The sequence below is a fragment of the Lycium barbarum genome, chromosome 6 (assembly GCF_019175385.1).
Source record: "Lycium barbarum isolate Lr01 chromosome 6, ASM1917538v2, whole genome shotgun sequence".
Lineage (NCBI taxonomy): Eukaryota > Viridiplantae > Streptophyta > Magnoliopsida > Solanales > Solanaceae > Lycium > Lycium barbarum.
This window is the reverse complement of record NC_083342.1, coordinates 135589982-135616209: the sequence shown is the minus strand read 5'-3', so window position 1 is coordinate 135616209 and position 26228 is coordinate 135589982. Positions and strand designations below refer to the sequence as shown.

At 33.3% G+C, this 26228-nt stretch overlaps 2 protein-coding genes across 2 annotated transcripts; one reads left to right on the top strand and one right to left on the bottom strand.

Annotated features, from left to right (window-relative positions):
• The first annotated feature begins 3904 nt into the window (after positions 1–3904).
• On the top strand, positions 3905–6573 carry LOC132600279 (mitochondrial Rho GTPase 1-like). The gene is made up of 4 exons (XM_060313351.1): positions 3905–3948; positions 4172–4369; positions 5509–5621; positions 6211–6573. Exons 1-4 carry the CDS (start codon positions 3940–3942, stop codon positions 6419–6421), a joined length of 531 nt encoding a protein of 176 aa, XP_060169334.1. The 5' UTR covers positions 3905–3939; the 3' UTR covers positions 6422–6573.
• Positions 6574–9712: 3139 nt separating this feature from the next.
• LOC132599309 (serine/threonine-protein phosphatase 7 long form homolog) lies at positions 9713–13888 on the bottom strand. The gene is made up of 4 exons (XM_060312617.1): positions 13710–13888; positions 12276–13068; positions 12019–12183; positions 9713–11910 (listed from the first exon to the last, which is right to left on the bottom strand). Exons 2-4 carry the CDS (start codon positions 12402–12404, stop codon positions 11863–11865), a joined length of 342 nt encoding a protein of 113 aa, XP_060168600.1. The 5' UTR covers positions 12405–13068; positions 13710–13888; the 3' UTR covers positions 9713–11862.
• Positions 13889–26228: the final 12340 nt, after the last annotated feature.

Genomic DNA, 26228 nt, shown 5'->3' with positions numbered 1-26228 from the left:
AAATTTATGCCGGACCCGACATACTCATGCCTTATGGGCAGACTTGGCATAAGTATGTCGGGTCCGGCATAACTTTGGTAATTCCTTCACAAGTTTATGCCGGTGGGGGCATACTTTTAATGGGCAAACTTTTATGGGAATTTTACATAAATGACTACACTTTGGGGGTTTAAAATTTGTCATAGCTACAGTTTCAATATTTACATTGCGTAGCTACAGTTTCCTCGCTGTATTAAAAAAATGGCTCGTTGTATTCATAAAACGGCCTAGTTGTATTCATGAATACAGCGAATAAAAAAAAATTCAAAAATTCTTTTCACTGTATTTAAGTCATATGTATGCAACTAAGCTCTATTCATGTCAAATGTATTCAACTCAGTTATATTCATCTATAGCTACTTTTACATTGTATTCACTTTATTATATTTAAAAATCAGTGGTATTCAAACAACATAAATAAATAAAAAATTGTATTCAACTTGCACAACTGAGTTGAATTTTCCAAAAAAATTAACGAATACACTCAAATACTGAATACAAAAAATAAAATTCAACAGATCTGGAGGAAGGAGAAGATGATGACCAAAGAAAGAAGGGGAAGGAGCAGTGCCGACGGTGGCGACAGATCTAGAGGAAAAATGAGGTGGTGTGGAGAAAGTGAATGGATGGAGATCGATAAGAAGGGGAAGGAGTAAGGCTGGGCATAAAATACCGAAAACCGAATTATCGAACCGAACCGGGTATTTCGGTATTCGGTAATTCGGTTCGGTATTCGGTACTAAAATATAAAATTCGGTATTTCGGTTTCGGTATTCGGTATTTACAATTATACCGTTCGGTATTCGGGAAATACCGAATACCGAAATTAAATTACCAATACTATACGTCTGTAGGGCCTAAAAGAGTAAAGGGCTAAAGGCCCATTGTAAAAATATTTTAAGTCTAGCCCAAATCCGTAAAAATCAAGTGTAATCTCTAAGATTCTTAACCCTAAGTCCCTAACACTTCAGCACTTCAGTTCATTTCACTGATTTCAGCATTTCCCTTTCTATTCATCCAAAAGACCAAAACCTAAGACCAAAACCTAACCGAGTAAATAACTTGGACAACTGTGTCTTCATCCAAATTTCTCATCCAAAGCCTGTGATTTCTCCATCTTAATTTCTGATTCTGCTCCATCTTCGTACCTCTTTCTTCTTCTTCTTCTTCTTCTTCTTCTTCTTCTTCTTCCGTGAGGTGAGTAGGTGACTGCTGAATTTTTGTTATCCGTTGTTCTCTGTCTACTTACTTGGGTCCTTTCTTGATTTGTTTTTTTTATCTTGTGGTTCATGTTGGGAGCTTGGGCCTTGGGGTATTCATCTATTCAATTCGTTTTCTTTTTGTATTTCATATATTGTTCATGCTGATGTGGGTTGTTTTGGTTCTTTTTATTTAAGTTGAAGAAAGGACATAGGAGAAACATAGTATAACAATTTAGAAAATAGAACTTATTTAAGCTTCTTTAATAGCTTCCGTATTGTATTTTTTGATTTTGTTTTACACTTTCAATGCTTCGTTGTTGTTGTTTTTGGGAGAGAAAGATATGAATGGATAGTATCCATAGTAGTAGTATTTGGGAGAGAAAGAAAACAAGTAAAATAAAGTGATCATGTTATGTTAAGTAGAAATGATACTTAATCCCTTGCAATTTATGTCTTATAACATTTGTAATCTCTTCTATGTTTAGATGGAAGATGAAACAAGTCGAACAACCAATGTCAGTGGAAGTGCACCTCTTACTGAGTCTCTTGATTCAACACCGGAAGTTGAACAACATTCAGTGACTGTGAAGAGGAAAGCTATAGAACCAAGATCTGTTGCTTGGCCGCATTATGATAAGCTCATAGAATATGGAATTAATAAAACAAAGTGCAAGCATTGTGGTAAAGTTCTCTTAGCTGATGCAACTAAAAATGGAACAAGTGGACTGAATAAACATTTGAAAACTTGTCCTAAAAATCCAAATAAGGTTAACACTTCCAATTCTAAGTACAAACAATCAAATTTAAACTTTCCATTAGAAGGTGAAATGGGTGATGGGGCAATTTGGACTTTTGATCAAGAGGTATCTCGGAGGGCTTTAGTTGAGATGTTAATCCTTGATGAGCTTCCTTTTCGTTTTGTTGAAAAGGAAGGTTTTAAGAAGTTTATGAAAAAAACCCAACCTTTATTCCGAGTTCCCTCCCGTAGAACAGTGACTAGGGATTGTTATGTAGTTTTTGGTGAAGAGAGACAAAAGTTTATGAAGTATTTGAAAGAAACATCACCGAGAGTTTGTCTAACCACAGACACATGGACTTCTATACAGAGAATAAATTATATGTGTTTGACAGTACACTTTATTGATAGTGATTGGCTCTTGCATAAACGAATTTTAAACTTTCAGGTTGTTACTAGTCATAAGGGTGACGAAATGGCCCATCGTATTAGTAAGTGTTTGCTTGATTGGAAATTGGAGAAAATAATCACTATAACTGTAGATAATGCTTCTTCTAATGATGTTATGGTGAAAGAGTTACACAAACAAATGGTTAATTGGGGATCTAACATGAAATGTGGTAACCATCTTCACGTGAGATGTATGGCTCACATTTTGAATCTTATTGTGCAAGATGGCATGAAAGAAGTTGGTCCATCTATCAAACGTGTTAGGCAAATGGTGAAATATGTTAGACAATCTGCCGCAAGGATTAGAAAATTTGCGGAATGTTGTGAACTAAAAAATATAGACAGTAAGAAGTCATTATGTTTAGATGTTTCAACCCGGTGGAATTCGACCTACTTGATGTTGGATGCCGCACAACATTTTGAGAGTGCATTTGATAGGTTTGATCTTGAAGATGGTGGATTGTCAACTTATCTTGCTACTCATGTTTGTGAAGATGGAAGTGTTGCATGTGTACTTGAAAGTGATGATTGGTAAAAGGTGAGAAATATGGTAATATTTCTTAAAAGGTTTTATGATCTAACTGAGAAGGTTTCAGGTTCACTCTACGTCACTTCTAATGGTCACTTTGAAGATATAGTTGAGCTTCACAATCATTTAAGAGAGTGTATGGAAGACGATGATCCTTCTTTGGCAAAAATGAAAGAAAAGTTTGTCAAGTATTGGGGTGCTCCTGAAAAAATGAATAAAGTGCTTTTTATTGCCTCTATCTCAGATCCTCGTAATAAACTTGAGTATGTTGGCGACACACTTGATGATATGTTTGGAGATGAAAAGGGGAGTGAAATAAAAGATGAAGTGGTGACTTACATGAAATCTATGTTTGAAGAGTATGTAGCAAAATTCTCTAATGCATCTCGACGCTCATCTTCTCTCTCTGATTTATCTGGTCAGACATCGGATTCATCTAGCTCTAACACTAGCACAAAATCAACAAAAGTGAGAAATAGGATCCAAATGAAGAGGAACAAACAAGATGGTACAGGTTTGGGTGGTAAGTCGGAGTTGGAAAAGTATCTTACTGAAGAACTAGAGCCGAATGATGATGAGGACAATTTTGATATCTTGTCATGGTGGAAAGCTCATTCTCCTAGATATAAAATTCTTTCCGAGATGGCTCGTGATGTGTTGGCAATTCCAATTTCTAGTGTGGCATCGGAATGTGCCTTTAGCACCGGGGGCCGTATTCTTGATTCATTTAGGAGTTCTTTGACTCCGAAATTGGTGCAAGCTGTTATTTTGTCTTCAAGATTGGCGTCGAAATGAGCCTTATCCCATAAATGTTGAAGAAGATTTTAATGATCTTATGAAACTTGAACTTGGTATGTTTTTCAGTTTTTGTATTTTATTTTTATATTTTTTTTACTTAGTTTAATTGTTGACACATTTTAAATTCTTTTTAGATATGGCTGATAGCTCAAAAGATTCCCTCGTTCTTGATTTGTAATCGCAAGATGCCTCAGGTATAAGGCTCTGAATTTTCATTTGATTATTCCATATTATTTCCACCAGTACTTTTAACTTTTGATTATGCCAACTGCTGTATCTTAAATTATCATCTTAAATGCAATACCAATTTTAACTATATAGGAACTGGTCCTTTTTGTTGTCTCAGTAATATTAATATTGAAGCATATACTTTTGCGAAATAGTTTTTCTTTTTACCATGCGTGCTTCAATTTGCAGATATGCAGTTTATCAACTATAGCCCGTGAATATGTTGCTCTGCCTCTGCGGTCAGTGAGCTCTCTCCCATTTAAGGATTTGATACTATCAGCAGCTGAAAGCAATCGTTCTACAGAAGATCATGCCTGGAAAATATCTAGACCCTTGAAGGAATTTCTTGAAAGCAATCATAACAAGTCTCAGCTTGATGCTATTAATGTGAGTTTTTAAAACAGCTTTATCATTATTCTTATCTCATCTCTATTATATGCAGTAAGCACTTTTCTAATATATTGATTTTGCATAAACACATATATTTATAGCTGTCCATATCAATGTATATGTGCTGTCTATATCAACTTGGTGCTTCTGTCCCCCCTGCTGTCTAAAATTCTAGTGAAGCAAGTTTTCCAACACTCCTATGTAAATAAGGCTATCAATTGTTGATCTTTAAATGGAAGTGGATGAAAAAGTGGATTTATCACGCTGATGAAAAAAATTTATCACTGGATGAAAAAAAATATGTTAGTATAAATTTTTATTAGTTACATATGGTGTGTGGGCCAACACCTTTCTCTCTGATGTGGTCCACTTTGAGTTTGTTGTTAAGGAGCCAAAATAAGTTGTAATTGTTGGTACAAAATATATGCTTTCTGATAATTGAGATAACACAGGTAAATAGACAGAAAATGGTTGTACAAAATAGTGCATATTTTTTTATAGTTTTAATTCTTACCAATAACAAGTTCCTTAGGTTTCTCAATCCACAAGGGATGGTTTTGGGATATACTTATGAGCACGAGATTATTAATTTTTACACTGTATAGAATGCATATGCTATTGTGTTGGAGGTTTTGTTCTATTTTTTTCCTAATCATTGGTAGAGTGCTGATTGTCAGAAACTAGTAGTGTCCTTAAGGACACCTCAAGTTGCATTTGTTTATTTGTCTTTTCCCACTTATGAGCCCCCTAAATATTGTGTTATGCTAGTTCTTTTTCTTCTTCTAAACACCAAATTTTGTCTGATAGTTTGCAATCTCTCTCTCTCTCTCTGTGTGTGTAATATCGAGGAAGTTTTAGTCAAGTGCACCCTGGCTACTGAAAATACTTTGTGTGCACTTTCTGATCCTATTTTTGTTTTTTGTTAACGTAAATAATTTTATTAACAAAGATAAAATCTCCGTATACGAACTATACCTTAAATAATTTTGTATGATCCTAATGTTACTTCCATGTGTAATCTTTCTTCTGGTTACTTATTTGCAGTGTCTGGTAGTATATTGATTTCTCTCTTTTGCATCTAATATACTGCCTAAATTTGTCATTAGCGTAAAAATAGCTTTTCTGTACATTGGCAGGGGGCTAAAAACTCTCTTGTGCTACGAGAGATACCAGAAGATGGAGTGAATAAGCTTCTATCTAGCAAGGATGCGTTAGCATATTGTGATATAGCAATTTTTGTCCATGACAGGTGACTTAAACACATCTTTGCTACATCTTTGCTGAATTGATTCAAGTTGCGTTTAAGAAAAAGAGTGAAATTGATCACATAAAAGTTGCAACTGGAATAGCTCATATATATATGTATATATATAGTTTGTTATGCTAATGTTTAGAAACACAAGTCAGAAGGGGGGAACAAAAGGAAAGTTGTGAGAGATAGTTGAGTAGTAATGTTATCTTGAACTTTTGCAAAATCATGTTTTAAGTCCACTGAGCAAGTCTTTTGGGGGAGATATAAATTTTATTGAATGGTTATTTAAAGGAAGTAAGTGAAAATAAATGACCGCGAGAAAACAAATAAGTTCAAGGGGCTACGTGGCTAACCCCGTGAAAACTTACGGGCTAAGGCCTGATAAATAACGCAAGCACGCTATGCACATGTTGTCTTCTACAACCACTAGACTTCTACTCCCTTATTACTTGGAAGAAAATGGAAAATAGAAAGAGGAGGAAGAGTGTATCTTTTGTTCCGTCACATTCTTTTTCCTGCTTTCTGGTTTTTCACTTTTGGTTCTTGCATTTGCTAAGTAGCTCATCTTGATACCTTTATTCTTCAGGTCTCGTGAAACTTCCTGGAAGAGAGCATCAGATCTACTGGTTGATGTTGCTAGCCATGGAGAGGCAACTGGTTATGAGGTGCCTTGTCTCATTGTAGCAGCTAAGGATGATCTGGATCCTTATTCGACGGAAATTCAAGATTCTACTAGGGTAGCTATCCTAAATAGTAGAGGACACAACACAAAGGGTTGTTGTTTGTTATTGAAATAACTTAAGGATTTTTAAAGATCTAACTAGAATGTCTTCAATTCTGGAACTTTTGTCCAGTTGGTATACAATTTCTGCCCAATTTATTTTAAGAATATATATGCTGTTGTTACTAATTACATTGACCCCTTGCATAGTATACTTGCATTCTAATACAGTGGACTTCAACTTCAATATGGTATTACCGAATACCGTACCGAACCGAAATTTGAAAGTTCGGTATTTGGTATATACTTTGAATTACCGATTACCGAATTACCGAACCCGAACTTTAAAAATACCGAACCGAATACCGAACGCCCAGCCCTAGGAAGGAGCTGAGGATGGTGGTGACGTCGGCCATGGTGGTGGCGGAATGGCAGTGGAGTGAGGTGGTGTGGAGAAGGTGAATGTATGGAGATCAATAAGAAGGGGAAGGAGCTGAGGATGGTGGTGACATCGGCCATGGTTGTGGCGGAATGGCAGTGGAGTGGCGGTAAGGAGAGAGAAAATGGAAGAGAGAGCAGAAGGGAGGGAGAAGTAGTGGACTTGAAGAACATTGAATATTTTTCATGGAAGAGAGAGCAGAATGGAAGGAGAAGGGAGGGGGGAGAGAGAAAAATGTGGATACAAGGGTTGCTTTTTTATTTTAACCTATTTTGTATGTTTTAGTTATGGAGTGTAATTGATATACATCTTTTAGCTATGAGGTGTAAATTAATTAAAGTATAACTACTAGATAAAGATAAGGTCAAATATTAGCTACACCATGTAGATTTCTCAACTTTTATGCCGGACCCGGCATAAACTTGTGAAGGAATTATCAAAGTTATGCCGGACCCGGCATACTTATGGCAAGTCTGCCCATAAGGCATAAGTATGTCGGGTCTGACATAACTTTGATAATTCGTTTACAAGTGTATGCCGGTGGGGGCATAGCAAAATTTAAACTCTGCCTTGCGATTTGTTTTTAACATTTTCACTGTGTGGGGGTTCGAACCTGAAACCCATGAATTTTAACCGAAGGGCAAAATTTAAAGATTTTAAATATGAGGGACAAAATTTAAAGACCACCCCAAAAGAAGGGCAATTCGCCTCTCAAGTTTCTCCGTGTCCACTGGAATGCAACATCGTTATCTTCATTAGTACTATCCAACACCCTAGTAATTAGTATATTAGTAGTCCTTATGTTTCCACTTTAAATTCAGTGGAGTGTAGCATACCAACTTTTGAAAAAATGGTAGCAAAATGCTGCGGCTTATGACTTATGTTAGTTATTTAATATGGGGAAAGATAAAGCATGCCCCTCAAATCACAATTGTCCGTCCATACCACCATTACTTTCATACACTCCAGAAAAAATTAAAAATATTTATCCGAAATACCTCCAAATTATGATACCAACATGGTATATAAATATACTGAGATGACATCATAGAAGATGCTTCAGTCTTTCTCTTAATTCTCCATGATACAGTCTCAGTATAAATATACCGTAACGGTATTATGAATGATCCTTGTTCATTTATTAAAAATGACACACTTTTCTCAAAAAAAAAAAAAATCTCTATGATACTATTGTCTTATATACATAGACAGTGATGGTATCATGGAGGATTGTTTCAGTTCTTCAATGAGACACTCCTCAGCACCATGAAACCATCATGGTATATAAATATACTGAGATGGGTCTTTCTCGTAGCCCTTTATGATACCATCATGATATATAAATATACTGCGATGATATCACGAAGTAAGGGATTTGGGCGAGGGGGGCACGTCAGGTAATTATTTTGGGTTGGGCTGGACAGAAGCACGAAAATAGTTTGGAAGGGGACATGAGCGGATAATTTATTTGGATTGAGTGGGCAATTAGTGGTGTTTTCCCATTTAATATTGATACTAATTTAGATTTATATTATAGCGCAAAAATATCTAATTACGTGTATGTGCCTGAGCCTGAGTGTGAGTGGAGAGGGTAATAGTCAAATAGACAACCTTTATTTCTTGAATTTTGGTTGAAAGATACTGTTGCCAAAAAACTGGAACTTTTTTTTTTTTTTTCTGGTTCAACACTCTCTGTCAATTCTTGAACCAAGCACGACTTCAAGGACCCAGATAAGATAAGTTGCACCATAGTATAATTGGGGCTCATCCGATTTCGTCCTTTCAGATAATGTTCGTAATAAAGTTCTTGGATGTGTTGTCCCCAAATTTTTAACACTCAACATCTGAGAAGACGCTTGAAAATTACGAGTGCATTATATTGTTGATACATTTGATAGCTTTGACAGAAAATATCTTTCTATTAGTTACTGTCCAACTCACCCAAGTTTAGGGGGATTGAACCGGCATTTATCATGGCAAATCAATTTGGGCACAGTCTAATCAGCCCATCTACAAATTCTATTGATATTAGTTAATATGTCAAAATAATATGAAAAAAAACAAATTTTATTTGATATATTGGATAGAGCGACAATTAAAACTTGGTTAGAGTTGCATGCAAACTGAGAGAGGATATGTATATGTTTAACAACGACGACGAAGCCGGTCTTAAGTTGATGGAAATGAAGTGATAAGTGAAGTAAACAATATTTTTTATCAAGCGGTGAGGGAGATGATTGAATTTTTTTCAAAATATGATGTTTGAACCTTATAAATGAATAATCTTTTGATATGAATGTGTTAAGGGTTCAATATCTCATCTTGTAATCCCCTAACCCCCAATTTAAAAAAAAAAAAAAGGAAAGTTGAATTAAAACATATAAAAGTATAATCGAGATTGAAAGATTGAAATAATAGCACCCAATTATCCCCACATTTTCTATGCACGAGAAATCAATGGTTAGAAACTAACGAGTCAGGAGCCTAAAGGATTAAAAATACACGGTATAAATCAAAAGGGAATGGCCAAAAATTTAAATACCAAAACGGGTATAACGTGGACTGGTCCAGTCCACGTTATACCCCCAAAAAAAAATCATTTGTCAGACAATCACCGAAAAATAAAAAATAAAAAAAATTTAAAATGTATAACGTGGACTGATCCACGTTATACAAAATATATTGTATAACGTGGATCAGTCCACGTTATAACTTCATTAATTTTTTTCCGCGTTTTACAAATACTTGGTAAGACGTTGCCTCTATTTAAATCATATTCGGTTGTGTTTTTAATAAAAAAAAAATTATTGATTTTTTTAATTTTTAAAGCATATAGTTAATTTCAGTGATTAACTCAAATAAATATTTTAACGCATGCAATAATTAAATATGTGTTATATATGCAAACAGAAAATGAACAATAAAATATAAGTTAAATAAACGTCACACATTAACTGAGTAGTAAATGTTAAATTACATACTAACTATTAAACGGCACAATACATGTTATATATTCTTGGAAGATTACATAAGCAAACAACAATCGTACAACTTAAGGAAAAACATAAAAACCAAACAAGCAACAACAACTACTGATTTCTGTCGGGGAAGCGATTCTTGTTATGACCTGTTTGCTTGCATGTACTACACTTTCTAGCCATGCGAGCAGGAGCTATATCTATTTCACTCCTCCTTCTAGTTGTAGTCCGCGCTCATGAAGTTCGCTCGTATTCAGTGTTTGCAATTAAACTGAAGCGAGAAGGTGGCCAATATGCCTCATCACCCAACGGTGAAAAATTTCCACTGTACGTTTGCTTGTAAAACCTGCAACTGTAGTACTTGCTAACATAGGTCTTGGTTGAATTCCACGGATATCACAAAATTTAATTGCATGTGAACATGGCATATGGTAGTTTCTCCACTTCCCACACGAACACTTTTTCCCTTCGGCAGAGACTTTATGGATATTTTCGCTCTTACCTTCGTGTGCAAATGTCAGAATCTCAAAGACCCCTTCAGTTGCATTGTATTGTTGCATGTCAGTATGCTTTAGGGACCTCTCCCAGTATTCATCAAACTTCTTTTCAACAGTGCGCGGCCAAAACTTTTTATCTGCAATCAACAAATCAGCAAGGATGCTTCTCTCAACAAACCGATCAACAAGATTTTTAAACGTATAACGGACCATGGCAGTAACGGGCAATCCACGAGCTTTCTTCAATGAACCGTTGTAAGACTCGGAGACATTCGTTGTCATAGCCCCTCACCTATGACCGTTGTCCTTATGCAATGTCCATTTCTCCTCCGGAAGAGCTTTTAACCACAGATGCGCTGGAGGTGACATTGTTTTGATTTGTTCCATCCTCATTTTATACTTCTTCTTCTGGTGCTCTGTAGCCGCCAACCACATTAGCTTCTTAAGGTCACTGCTGAGGAACTTTTTATTGAAGTTGTTTTTCAAATGCTGAACGCAAAACCTATGGTGTGTGGATGGTGGTTGTAACCAATCATGTGTTTGGACACATTGCAAGATGCCCTGATGACGGTCAGAAATAAGTCCAATTCCTTGTCTCTCACAAACAATATGTCTCCACAACAACACAAGGAACTACGTCCAGGACTCAAAGCTCTCACGTGCAACAATAGCATATGCAAGTGGAAAAATGTTATTGTTCGCATCAATTCCAACAGCAATTAGCAGTTTCATCTCATACTAACCGTACAGATGAGTACCGTCTATTGAGATGACAGGCATGCAACTTTTGAATCCATCGATGCTTGGTTTATAAGCCCAGAATAGAAATTTGAAGATGTGTTCACCTTGCATTGTAGTTGATTGGTGTTCCCACTCAACAACGATCCCCGAATTGAAATATTTTAAGGCAGCCATGTATCGGGGCAATGTCTTGAAAGAGGTTTCAAAATCACCAAATACCATTTCAATAGCTTTCTTACGCCCCTTTTGTGCTTTTCTATAACTAGGAGTAAACGTATGCAATCCTTTTATTTTTTGCTGAACTGACTTAATATTGATGTATGGATCGACCATAATATATGGTATCAACGTAGTAGCAATTAGGTGATTGTTCAAATTGGAATGATCCTTTCTGTAATCATCCGTGAGACAACTATGGTGGAGAACCGCTTTGCCTGCCTTCCACATACCACTTGAAATTTCTCTAAAACGGATCATCCACTCACATCCCAACATATGACGCTTGCAAATAACCCTCCAAAATTTACCTTTGGACTGATCACAAATGAACTCTTTCTTTTCTTTGAGACAATATTGTCTCACTGCGCCTTTCATTTCCTGCTTGTTCTGAAATAACTTACCTAATTGTCGACGATTTTCCCACAAAAAGTTCGTTTGTGTAAAATTTTATTGATCCTCCACTGTTATAGCATACCGCTTGTCACGTTTGTAATGAAAAAGATCAATTTCAACACATGGTCCCGGAATATGTTGCTTCCTACCTAACTTTCTGAGAACGCGGTCTACCATGTGCCACTCTCGATAGATCCCACAAATAAGGGGAACATGCGTCATCCAAATAACTCGGCCATGCCGACACCACTCAGGGAGTCACATTAATGATGGCCTCTGAATAAGGCTGCCACACAAACTACGATAGAAAGAACATAAAATTACATGATAATAAAATAAATAAATTACACATAAGCGTAACTATTATATCAAAACGCCATTAACAACCATAATTATGATAACATACCTGACCATCTGTTAGGTTGTCCAATACATCCCTACATATGGGTAGTACAACACGTGCCTCATTTTCGCGAGCTTTACGATGAGTCCACTTTCGTGCAAGAGCCGTGTGTGGCTGAAGGGCCCTGAGTGGTGGCTGCATCGGTATAATTTGCTCCCAAGCCCAAACCTATATTAAAAATTTAAAATAAATACATAAAAACCTTATAACTATCAAATAGGACAACCAAATAAAATTATATAATTTTAAAGGTCACGTACCTGCAATAAGAAAATGAATCCACACACATCCTTGGCTTTCCTCAACGAAGCGCAGCATAAACAAGTATACAAATATGACAATGCAGCCGTTCCCCAAGCTTGTCTACTCATTGCTCTAAGGTCACGCATGTCAAGCAAATAGTCTAAATTAAGTAAGTCACCGGACTTATCCGGAAATATCGTGCCGCCACAAAGCCATAGCAAGTACAACCTAACCCGCTGTTGCACACAATTTCTGGGGTCTAATTTGTAATGTCATCTAAGCCTCTAATATATTCAATTAATTTATGTACTTCTAACCTACTAACACCATTAAAACAATCCAGACCGGGTGCCCAACCAATAAGCTCATGGATCAATTGTTGTCACCCAACAATACCTATATTTCTAGCATTAAGATCATTCAAGGGATTACCATCAACAACCAAGCCCAACATGAGCTCAATATCTTGTAATGTGATGGTCGCCTCACCTGTACGCAGATGAAAGGTGTGCGTATCAGGACGCCATCTCTCTATAAGTGCAGTGATGACTGCCCAATCATATGATACACATCCTACCTCTACTACTCCACTAAATCCACACAGGCCAAAGTAGTCAAGGATGCGAGGATAAAAAGGATGACGCCTCACGTGCTTCAAAAATTCGGTATCCGCGCGGCGAGGAAACAGGCATCCGGTCGGTCCTCTCAAGGCACCATCCCACACAGCGTGTGATCGATGCTTCTCCTGGAGTGTTAACACATCGTACACTTCTGGCCGCAGATGTACGCATACCCGTGGAAACTCCATACCTTAGATAAAAAAAAAAATGAAGTCCAGATCAAGCTATTTGGAGTAACTCACTATTAAAAAAAATATATTATTCTAATTTTAGCAGAACAAATATGCACTGGCTAGATAAAGCCAACTTCCATACGCCTTATTTAGAAACCACTGATAGTGGACCACATTAATACTTATAAGGTATAGACAAAATAATTGTCCACCCACTTAAACTTAGGTCTCATATAATAAAGCATTATCATGACATTTTAAGTATCTTTTTTTTTGGGGCTACTGAGGCATCAATTAAGTTTCACTTTTTCTGCCTATATAAATATCACATTAAAGGTAATAATGAAAAACAATTAGTTATTCAGATCTTTTATATAACAATCCACAAAAATAACAGCAACATAACAACAAATTTCTTCAAAAGTGCTACTAAACAAATCAGACCTTTTATATAATAATGCTTCTAACAATCATATCTTAAGTTCAAATTAAAATAACACAAACATATATCTTATTAAAATAACACAAACATATATCTTATTAAAATAACACAAACGTATTAAAATAACACAAATAAAAAATAACAATTAAGATATATAAGACAAACAAATCTACATCTACTATAAATATATAATATTATATGAGTTAGAAAAAATACCTTAATTTAAATAGCAACTAAAGATAAAGATGAAGAAGTTGCTCTAAAAATTAGACTGTAATGCAGGGTTTAAAAAGAAAATAAATGGAGGAGAAGAAAAAGGAGAAGGAGATGAAGAGGTTTTGTAACTTCAAAAATGGAGAAATGGAGGAAGAGGCGGAGGAGAAAAAGCTGAAAATTTAGGGCAACAAAAATGAGTCGTGGAACTGTCCACGTTTCACAATTATATATTGTAAAACGTGGATTGATCCACGTTATACAATTATACAATATATTTTGTATAACGTGGACTGATCCACGTTATACATTTTAATTTTTTATTATTATTATTTTTCGGTGATTGTCTGATGGATGAAAAAAAAATTTGGGGGTATAACGTGGATCAGTCCACGTTATATTCGTTTTGGTATATAAATTTTTTGCTATTCCCTTTTAGTTTATACCGTATATTTTTATACCCTTTAGGCTCCGGGTCAGAAACTAACTACCCCAGTCTACACTTTTTTATCAAGCTGGTGTTGTCATTCTTATGCAACTTGCATGTGGACTCCAGCTGGTAACAAAATAAAATGAAAACTTATTATACTAGTAAAATCGAAAAGCTGAACCTACTTGGTTTAAATATATCATTCAAATGTTACATGACCAATAGCATTCGCCGGTTAATTATTTAATTTATTAATGTCATATTCGTTTCACCGAAGAGATTCGGTTAATTACCTTACTGTATTAACGTGGCATCAAATACAATGAAGTCGCCAGGCCTGCAGCTCCTTGATAGGGTCTTTTTCAAGATACACGTTTTAAGAATTTTAATTCAAAAAGTAAAAAACATATTATATGCGCAGTCCTAAACATTGTCCTAAAATAGTTAATGGTTATGGTATAAAGTGGAGTATAAGATTTGATTCCTCGGACAGGAATAAAAATTATGTGATTGTTATGTGAATGTGAAGCTTGAAATGTGACATGAAAACCAAATTGAGATCAAAAGAATCCATTGCGAAATTATGATGAAACTTTTCCGATATGTGAATCTTTTAAATAGTAAAATTGCTGTGTACTCCGTTATGATACACTGCATTACAAAACAAATATAGTAGTAATAAAAAGAGTTTCTCCAAGGTGCCTTTTTTTTTTTTTTGCAAAAAAGAGGAGGTGAAAAGTTAAGAACCATGTGTATTTTATGGAACACATGTTTTCATAAAACCCTTCTTAGTGTAAAATTTCATGAGTATTTTATTTGGACATATCTTTTTAATCTGTATCTGCTTTAATAAATATTGCATGACTATTCACTTCGAAATAACTTTAAATATGTCGTGCTTAAAGCTTGCCAAACTTGACATCAGACGAAAACAATTATTTGATTATGATAATTTGGGCTTTCTCTAACCAAAATTATTGATTACATCACTTACCCCAGGGATGACCTTTTTTATCTGGCTCACTCATATTTCAAGTCTGTTAGCAATTATTTACAATGAGTGGATTGCAAGAAGGGATTGTTGGGATCGAAATAATTGGAGCGTCATGCGAAAACTAATAATTGCAAACCTGAAACGACGATAATTCACACGATAAAGTAAAAACATACTAAAAACGACATAATATTCTAATATGGTTTGATCAATTGATCTACATATGAAAAACTAATCTAAAAGGAAGATAAAATTATTTGAGAAAAAATATCTTGCTAAACAAAACTTTTAAACGACTACATTGTGGATGCTATTGTGTTGTTTATGAAAAGAGAAACCTATTTATAAATGTCCAAAACTTCTCCTCCAAGAAAAGGATAGACATAATAACATCCTTTTTCACGAAGAAAACCTTTTTCCACCAAAAAATCTTTTTGAAATAAAATACAATTATGGTAAAATCCAAATAAGGTAGGAAATTCGGGGCAAACCCAGGCAAATCTCCCCGTGGCCTGAATTTTCTGGCAAAATAATCTTGATTCATCTTCTTCACATAATCTTCATCACTGCTGCTTGTCATGATTAAAAATAAGGTTAAAAATATTATGGTTAAAAAATATTTTTCTTTACTTTTAAATATGCTGCAGCAGGGATGTTGAAAATATGGTTGAAAATTCATATCCACATGTAGTAGTTCGGACAAAATCTTCATTATCGTGAAACTGTTTGCAGCTTGATTTGAACTCGCCTTAAATTCGTCTTGAATCCCGCCGAACCATGGCTCTGATACCATGAAATAATCAGGGCATCATGCGGAAGCTAATAATTGTAAACCTCAAACGACGATAATTCAAATGATAAAGAAAAACATACTAAAAACGACATAATATTCTAATATGGTTTGATCAATTGATCTATATATGAAAAACTAATCTAAAAGGAATATAAAATTATTTGAGAAAAAATCTCCTCCTAAACAAAACTTTTAAACGACTATATTGTGGATGCTATTGTGTTGTTTATGAGAAGAGAAACCTATTTATAGAAGTCCAAAACATCTCATTCAAAAAAAGAATAGACAAGGTAGAATTCTTTTTCACGAAGAAAACCTTTTTCCACCAAGAAACATTTTTGAAGTAAAACATAATTATAGTAAAATACAAATAAGATAAAAAATTCAGAGCAAATCCTGACAGACATCCTGTAGTTAGAGAAAATGTTTCAAGTTACATGTAATGAAGTTCAGACAAAAATAACTTAAGTTTAATTATAAGTACCTAAAATTCAAGCAAAAATAATTGAATTTAAACATCACATCTTAACATCAGCCATATCAAACTTCAAACATTTAATTTTATAAAACAAAAAAACAAAAAAAAATAAAAAAAAAAATCAACGTTCAACAAAATGCGTTTTCGGCTTTTCGCAGCTCCTATAAGCCACTCAAGAGTTGAGAGTGAAGCTGAATAGACCGTACATCCCTATAAGATAAGTGGAGCCTACCAAGCAAATGAAAAGAGAAAAATGGGATTAAAAAGACATAAAAGGGAAATTGAAAAGAAAATTCAAGACGTCATATTCAGTTTTCCAATCTTGCATTGAGAAAAAGAGAAATTGATGTAATAAGGAGAGATAATTACAAAAGTTGTAACAGCTCTCACCAATTACGACTTCTAATATTTTCAGTATTAATATTAAGATGGCTTCGAATTGACGGCCCTAAAATATCTAAGCATTTTCAATTCAGTAGTACTGTAATTTATAAATAAAGATATTAAGAAAAGATTTTTAGGTTTATTTTCAAATTTGTATACGACAAAGTTATTTTTGGTGGTGTCCCTATCTGGCCCAAGGAAGACAGGTTGTCATTTCAAATTCGTACCATACACATTTCAAAATGATAAGCAGTCTGAACTAGGGGTTCATGGTTTGGTTTGAGTCGGTTATTGATTAAAATCATAATCAAATTAATTTAGTTGATTTTTAAATATCTAAAATCATAACCAAACCAAATAAAATAATAACCACCGGTTTGGTTATTGTCGGTTTCATTCAATTTTTCGGTTTATGACTAGCAGCCATGAGACTTATCAGTAAAACATTAAAAAGTTGAAAAAGACATGTCTTTTTTTGGTTCAAACGATAACTTTTGTTTATAATTTAAGGTGGAACAGACATCATAGAAACATTTTCACTATTAGTGATAGTGTAGCACTCAAGTTATCCAAAGTTGCTAAACTATTACATATACAGCTAAAAACTAACTTAGTAGTGACTGCACCATTTTTGTCATCTTAATACACATACCTAAAAATAAAGTAGAGCGTAAGAGCTTTTAGTTGTTGTTACAAACATACATATTATAAATTAAACATAAAGACTACCTAAAATTAAAATATATGAAATAAAAAAACTTTGTGTAATGATCCTAAACTTTGGGGCAGTACTTGCATTTTGCCCTCAATTCTCCCATTTTATTAAAAAAACTTTGTGTAATGATCCAAACTTCAGACCCTAACCCCAAGGCTAGGGTCTCGACTACAGAGTTGTTCTTTTCTCCTTAAACAATCATGTGAAATAAGTAGATCAAAAATCAAATTAATGATTAAAAGGTATAAAATATTTATAATTATTTATGAAAAACTAATATTATACATATAAATAATTATAAAATATATGTATATAATTTATCGGTTTGGTTCAGTTATTTATTCGGTTATTTTTTAATAGAACCATAACCAAACCAAATATTATCGGTTTTTAAATTTAAAATCAAATCAAACCAAATGTCGAGTTTTTTTATTCGGTTTGATTAAATTTTCGGTTTGGTTTTGGTTTTAACCAAAACCGTGAACAACCCTAGTCTGAACCATGGCTACTTATGGATTTGTTTAAGGAAAAACAAAGTAGAACTGTTAGTGGTCGTTTGTTAGGTAGCCAAAATTATCTCGGGATTATAATTTTGAGATTAATTTATCCCACTTCTTAAGATTATTTTATCTCAATCGGGAGATGAGATAAAATAATCTCAGGATAAGTGGAATAAGGTGGGATATCCCACCCTTCTAATAAGATTTCATTTTATACAGTGTTTGGTAGGAGGTATAAATTTATCCCTTCAGCATAAATTTATACCTCCTACTAGGGATAAATTTATACCTCCTACCAAACACGGTACAAAAAATTAATGCTGGGATATCCCAACCTATATCATGCACCAAACGACCCCTTATAGTATTAAAAAGTAGTACAGCAAAAATACTAGTATATGAAAACGGTAGGAGTATGTAGATTAACATATTTGAATTTGTGTACGTATTTGACTATTATAATGATTGGTTATATTTGTGCAGTGGCGGCTGAACAATTGGCTAGTTGTTGTTGGTGGAAATGGTTAGCGGTAATGATTGTGCAGTGAAGATGACAATGGAAGTGGGAGCCCAGCACTTTTGTAATTAAAAAAAAAAAAATGGAACCAAACTAACCCATTAAAAAAAAAAAATTAAACTAGGCTTCACGCATAAAATTTGTGCGTGAAAGTGGTATTTTTTTTCTTTTTTTAAGCTATCAAAAATCACATTTTTTTCCATACTTTTGGCAAAGATTAGATATGTTTCAAAAACCAGAAAAATCAATATTTTATATAGAACTTAATATATTTTTTTGCGCACAATAACGTCACCTCATTACATCAAGTATACCTAAACGTTTGGATCGTCGTTTTAGGGATTGTAGAGTGCCCCGAAGTAAGTTTTGTTTGCTTGGAAACTTTGTACTTTAGAAATCAAACTCAAAATTAAGCTTTTTTCAGTACTTTGACCGAAGATTAGTCACGTTTCAAAACACCGGAATATAAATATTTTATATAGAACTTCATATCTTTTTTAGCGTAAAATAATGTCGGCTCATTACATCAAGTATACATATATGTTTGGATCGTCATTTTAGGACTTGTAAAGTGCCTCGAAGTAAGTTTGGAAACTTGTTATCTTTAAGTTTTTTTTTCATACTTTGACCGAAGATTAGTCACGTTTCAAAACGTTGGAATATAAATATTTTATATAGAACTTAATGTTTTTTTTAGCATACAATAATATCGGCTCATTACATCAAGTATACATATGCCTCTTCACTCACGTAAATAAAAAATAAGGATCGGAGCATAGGTGGAAAACTAGTTGTAAATTGTTGAAACTTTAAATGGTCATAACTTTGCGCTCGGATGTCCGACTTATGCGATTTTTTTTTTATTCAGGGTATTTTTTCGAGATCTACGCGGATAAACTGCCGCGAGGCGGTTTGGCCATGCCGATTTTCCAAAAAACGTCCGTTATCCCATTCAATTTGAATTTTGCCCCAAATTTGTGCAAAAATTTCATTCTTCTCTAGTAAAAATCTAATGATAAAAAATCTATTTCGAGATGCTAATCCCGTGGTAATGATGTTTTGAATGTCAATTTTGAGGTTCGAAATTCAATTTTGATGTTTTGAGTGTCTATTTTGTAACATTCACCAATTTGGCTTGGTGGTTTAGCCACTGTTTTTTACTCACTTCTTTTTTATGCCAACAACATGGGATCAAACCTTGGTGGGAGCATTGAATGAGATATATTATACCTTGGTTGAACCTCTTTGGATTGGATGAATTATTTTTGAATATAATATTTTTATTTCAAAATCCTATAAAATATGACACTTAGATCTAAAGAACAAAGTTTTCAAGCAAACAAAGCTTACTTCGGAGCACTCTACAACTCCTAAAACGACGATCCAAACGTTTATGTATACTCGATGTAATGAGCCGACGTTATTGTACGCAAAAAAAAATATTAAGTTCTATATAAAATATTGATATATTTCGGAGTTTTGAAACATAACTAATCTTTGCCAAAAGTATGGAAAAAAATGTGATTTTTGATAGCTTAAAAAAGAAAATAAAATAAAATACCTCTTTCACGCACATAATTTGTGCGTGAAGCCTAGTTTGATTCTTTTTTTTTTTTAATAGGTTAGTTTGATTCCATTTTTTTTTTGGGTTACAAAAGTGCGGGGCTCTGGAAGTGGTAGGTGGAGGTGATTAGCAGCGAATATTGTTGGTGTTGGTGGCTGAAACCTGATTAAAGGTGTTGATTCTTATGATCATTGGTGATAATCATGGATTAAAAATATTTTAAAACTTTGTATAAAATATAAATATTCAGATCCACTAAAAACAAATAAAGGATTCTTAAAAAAGCAACGCAGTGAAAGCAAGCAGACCTTAGACCATTTTTCACGCACTTTTACAATCTTCAAATTTGTCTCTCTAGTTATTGTGAAAGTTTTTTAATTTCATACGCCAGCAAACTTCTGAGCTCGCTTCCAATTTCAATATAGTGTAGGAGTTTAATTATTCTTTCTTGTCTATATAGTGTAGGAGTTTAATTATTCTTTCTTTTCTAGATTAGCTTTAGAAAGACAATCATTTGATTTCTTTATTTCAATTAAATTTGACAGTGTGTATGTCTATCACAACAAATAAAACTTCTTTTTTTCACTTATATGCTTAGAGTGCATAATTATATATTTGTTCTCAATTACCAAAGTGCATGATAATATTTGTAATTCATCAAGAACCGTGCTTGAATTCGTTCATGATTAAGAACTACTGCAAAAATAAGTAGCACATGGTACAGTTCATCTGTCAGTCCGTCTATCTAGTAGTTGTATCTAGAATAATGCTAGTTGCAAATTGAATGTAGGGACATAGCAAAAAACGTGTAATGCCGTATAAGTTAACTTATAAGGCAGCTGCCTTATTAAACAAACTCAGCTTATCAATAACTTGCGTACCAAATTCACTTACGTGACCTTATTTGAATGATTGATCTATAGCAAACAAATATTGTAAATAACACTGCTTTTATTTCAATTTATATATCTTACTTTTTATAATTCATTTAACAAAGAATATCACATTTATATATATTCTCACTTTACTTTAATGACAGTTTTTTATAGGTGTGTCATGACATGTTTAAAATCACAATATTCAAAGAGCATTTTTCATATATTATATGTATCTTTAGTTTAAAATCACATGGTTTTCTTTATATTCTAAATTTCATGTATATTCAAATTAGAGGATATTAAATAAATAAAGGGAGTAGCTAAAAAAGATAATATGAATAACAACACATGACGTCAGAGGAATAATATGAATAGTTTAATAGTTTTGAATTTTAAAATTTCTAAACATATGCAAAAATGTCCCATATTTAAAAACGGGTTAAAGTAAAAATAGTGTCGTGGACAAGAAAATATTAATAATATCACGAGCTATGAAGTTGTATAGTAAGGCAACAAAACCTAAAAACTCTTAGTTTAATCCATCTCTTGCTGTCAATAATTGAATTTTAAAAAAAAATATCAGTAGGGAAAAAAAGAAAAAAGAAGGAGATCAATGTTCATATTACCGCAAGCCTCTTTTTTAAAATAAAATAAAAATAAAACTATTTATTTTTTACGATTTTGGCAAACTTTAATAGCACTTTTAATAATTTCTTAGGATTCGGTTGATGGGTGGAATAGGAGATTATAATCCTAAAATGAATTATGGCGATTATTTTATCTTGTATTTTGGTGTAATTTTTTATTATGGGATAGTTCTTTCAGATTATAATATAAGTACAATATTATTTTAATACCGCACTTTATGTGGGAATAAAGATTTTGGGATTACTAATCGCATTATAATACAATAAAAAATTGTATATGCGCTTTTTCCAAAGCTTTTGTTTTCAGAGTTTTTTAAATAAAGACAAGTTAGGTTAAAATTTAATAAGAGCTTATATAATTTATCCAGTTTAAATAAAACACACATTTTATATTATGTTATATGTAGCTTATTTTTGGCCCAATAAATCAAACATTGCCATAAAATATATCTGTTAAATAATCTCGGAATAACTTGTTCTAACTAAAATGACCCCTTAATGCTTATGGTTATCTAAACTTCTCTCGTAAGAGTATCCGAGATGCATTGATTCCAGAGACACTATGATTATACGAACTTCTTTTGTCACTAATTTAATTCGTCACAGTATATACTCCTGGAATATTCCTCAGGACCTTTTGTCGTATTTTCACTTGGTAATATGGGTATTTTCAGTCTGACAGAGATAAATATATAGTCACGCTTGTGGTTTTCTTTTTCGTTATTTCATTTTTTCATTGAACTAAATGAACCATGCCATTTCTTTTTCAAATATATATACAATCGTGGGAAAGAAAGTGATGTCTCACGACATGCTTCATGCAGTTTATTGCAAATGAGAAAAAAATCTCCCATTCTATATATCTCTCAGTCAGTTCTAACATTAATTTTCCTAGCTACTTCTTTCAATTGTACCTACCTCTTTAAAAGGAAAACTTATCTCCTTCACAGTTTGATACATTTTCAATTGGAACTGGATACAAAATTTGAAATTGGATACCCCTTCACTCAGAGGAGGTGCGTAAAAGACTGAAAGTTACTAGGTTCCGTGAACCCGTTGGTTACACTCTAGATCTGTTTATGTGATAGTGTTTTGATTGTACACGAAGTTTAAGGGAAAAATGAGTTTTAAAAAAAATATGTGGTCTAAAACTCTGAGTATATAAAGGTGACATACCTTTTTGAGATATCTTACAAATGAAAGTGTGGCACATTGGGATAGAGGAAGATATATATAATACACACAATTGCAATCATCAGATGTTATGATAATATAAATAGTTTCAGATAATTACACATAATTTCATCAAAATTGAATGACTTGTGATGTTGTGATACATTTGAGATATAAATCAACTTCTTCTACATCGTCCAAAAGCCATATAGTTTATGGGCGTTACGTCCACGGTTTGTAAGAAGATATGTGGATGTCAATGCAACAAGTGTAGATTGCCTGTTTTCGTTGTAACAGATGGAAAATGCCTGTACAAGTTGATAATAAACCATTTCAAGTAACCTCTAAACCAATTTAAACTCCATCTCCTTTTTAATCAATTTGCACCCATAAATTGTTTGACTGCTAGCTACTTCTCGTACATTAATTAGGCACAAGTCTTTTGTGACCTTATCTTCATACTAGGAGTAGGGACTAATCTATGGGAAATGTTTTCCTACTTGTGGTAAGAGTGAGAATAATGCATGAGTTGAAACCATCGACACATTATCACAAACTTGTTCATTATTTTTTTTTTAAAAAACTGACGGTCCATATCACTCAATTCAGTTTTCATTATGAGAATAAAATAGTGAGAATAAAAGTCAAAATCAAAAGGGTAGAATGGACATTGTTAATGGAGTATTTGTTACTGAGTCTGATATCATGTTAAATACATATCACTCATCAATTAAGTGGTCATTGTTATGTTTTCACCATGCATTAACTACATTATCTATATTAAATCTCTAAAATTCATCTTCACAAAAAATGAAAAACTTATATTGTTGCTGCTCGGGTTATGATGATCCTGAAATGACATCAGAGTGCAATCCGAGCCTTACTTTTGCGTCATTTCAAGACTAAAATTCATCGCAATTGTGCCATCAACGATGTAATTATTAGTATATGAGATAATGAGAAGATGCTTGTTGCTTTGTTATTGGTTCTCTTTTTTTTTATTTTTTCTTTTGGGACCGGGGGAAGGGTTGCGCGCGCGGGGCCGGGGGGGGGGGGGGGTGCTCGCTCATGTTGGTCATCCTGTATGCACTAATAGAAATTATTGAGGTAATAAAAGATAGATTGCTGATCATTATATATATTGTGAACAATAATTAGTTTATTATTTTCGCAGTCCCAATTTATGTCGCACATTATTTTTTTAGTCTGTCTAAAAAAAATTATACCTTTTTATATTTAGAGACAATTTAAATTTATGAGATGTAGCACTCAAATATCTAAAGCTTGTTTTGAATCACGATTTCAAAGTTCTTCCTTTTTTTTATTATTTTTTATTTTTTTATTTTTTATACTCCATATTTAATGGTGACATATAAATTGAGATGGAGAATAGTAAAGGTGGTAACCGGTTTGGCCTTACCGGTTTTAACCGGTAACCGGACCGGTTAAACCGGAACCGGAACCGGAACCGGTTAACCGGTTCCGGTTAACCGTTTAATGGTTTACCGGTCCGGTTCCAATATTTTGGAAACCGGAACCGGTTAAACCGGTAAAATCGGAACCGGACCGGTTAAACCGGTTTAACCGGTAAAAAATTTAAAAAAAAAAAAAAAAACTAAAGTATATAAGTAAGTAGTAGATATGTATATATAGTATATATATTAAGTTATACATATAGAGTATATAGTACATATATATATATAAGTATATATAGTATATAGTACATATATATACATAAGTTATACATATATATACATATATATTAAGTATATATAGTATATATATTAAGTTATACATATATATACATATATATAGTATATATATTAAGTTATACATATATATACATATATATTAAGTATATATAGTATATATAGTAGATATGTATATATAGTATATATATTAAGTTATACATATATTTAGTATATATATATATTAAGTTATACATATATATAAGTATATGTAAGTTATACATATATATGTATACGAAAAGCACTATTCTGTATTGCTGACTTGCTGTTAGGCTGTTAGTCAGTAAATATTTAAACTTTAATTATAAAGTTGTATAACATATGAAAATATAGCTACAATACACAAATAAATACTATAATATATATATATATATATATATATATATATATATATATAATACAAAAAACAAAAAAAAAAGATTTTAACCACTCCAAACCGGACCGGTTCCGGTTTGAGGTTTAAAACCGGTAAACCGGAACCGGTTAAACCGAAACCGGTTAACCGGTTCCGGTTTTTTAACCGGAACCGGCCGGTTCCATAACCGGTTCCGGTTCCAACCGGTTGCCACCTTTAGAGAATAGTACTTTTTATGAATGGCGGGATCAGTACATAAACAAGGTCATGTTGGTCATCTTATTTTATAACTAGTAAATTTGTCCGCGCGGTCACTAAATGAATTAGATTACATTATTTTATTTTTTAGATAGAGTTCTCCCTCGTTAATTCTTTTTTTATTTATACAGCACCTTATGAAGCCCTTGATATTTACAAATTTATATAACTTAGAGAGTTGTTCGTCGCTAAATAAAGTCCAATCAATAAATTCTAGCAGTACCACTTCCAGCTCAGTAAGGACCTTTTCGTCAATGTGCATGTGTTCTGCAAATAATTTCTTGATCATATCTTCGTAATTCGGTAAACTTGGGGCAAACCTTAATACTATCCTGAAGAAATTATGTAGGTGTTTAAACAATATTTTGTGTAAAAATTGAACAAAAAGAGTACTTGATGTTGAAGATAGGAAAAAAAAATGTGGAAATTACTTGGCAACATAAATTGCACTTGATTCATTTTTATACTGAAAGTTGAAGTTTCTCTAGAAAAAGACCAATCTAAACATAATAGCTGCAACACAACTGCTAGCAAAAGCCTGAGGAGATTTGCCCTTTGCAATTTGTTCAGTCCACAGTAGCTCATTATCCCAGTTGCTAGGATTCTTCCTAATTCCCAACCAAACTAACAGTTTGCTCCAGACTTGAGCTGAAACTTGACAGATTGTAATTTTCTTTTTATATATATATATATATCTTTCAGGAGGTCAGGACTCATTCTATACAAGTCAACCCAGAACTATAATTATCACTACAAAAAAATATGAATTAGCAACGGACAACTCTCTTTAAATGAAGTATACCATACCTGCACCAAGGAGACCGTTTAAAAGCCTGTAAATTAAGAAACAACCACGAATGAAAACATTAGAGAAGACAAATTGCTACTTTACCATTAAAAATAAATTCGACTTTCCCTGAAGGATGACAATTTCGGAAGAATTCGAATATTACCTTTATGTAGATGATCCGAAGGAATCAATTATTCTTTGTCGAGCATAATGATAACATAATTTGTAGATATCATAATTGCCGAGTAATACGTAATCGAGCTTTATTGAAACTCTAAAATATAACAGTGACAAGCAA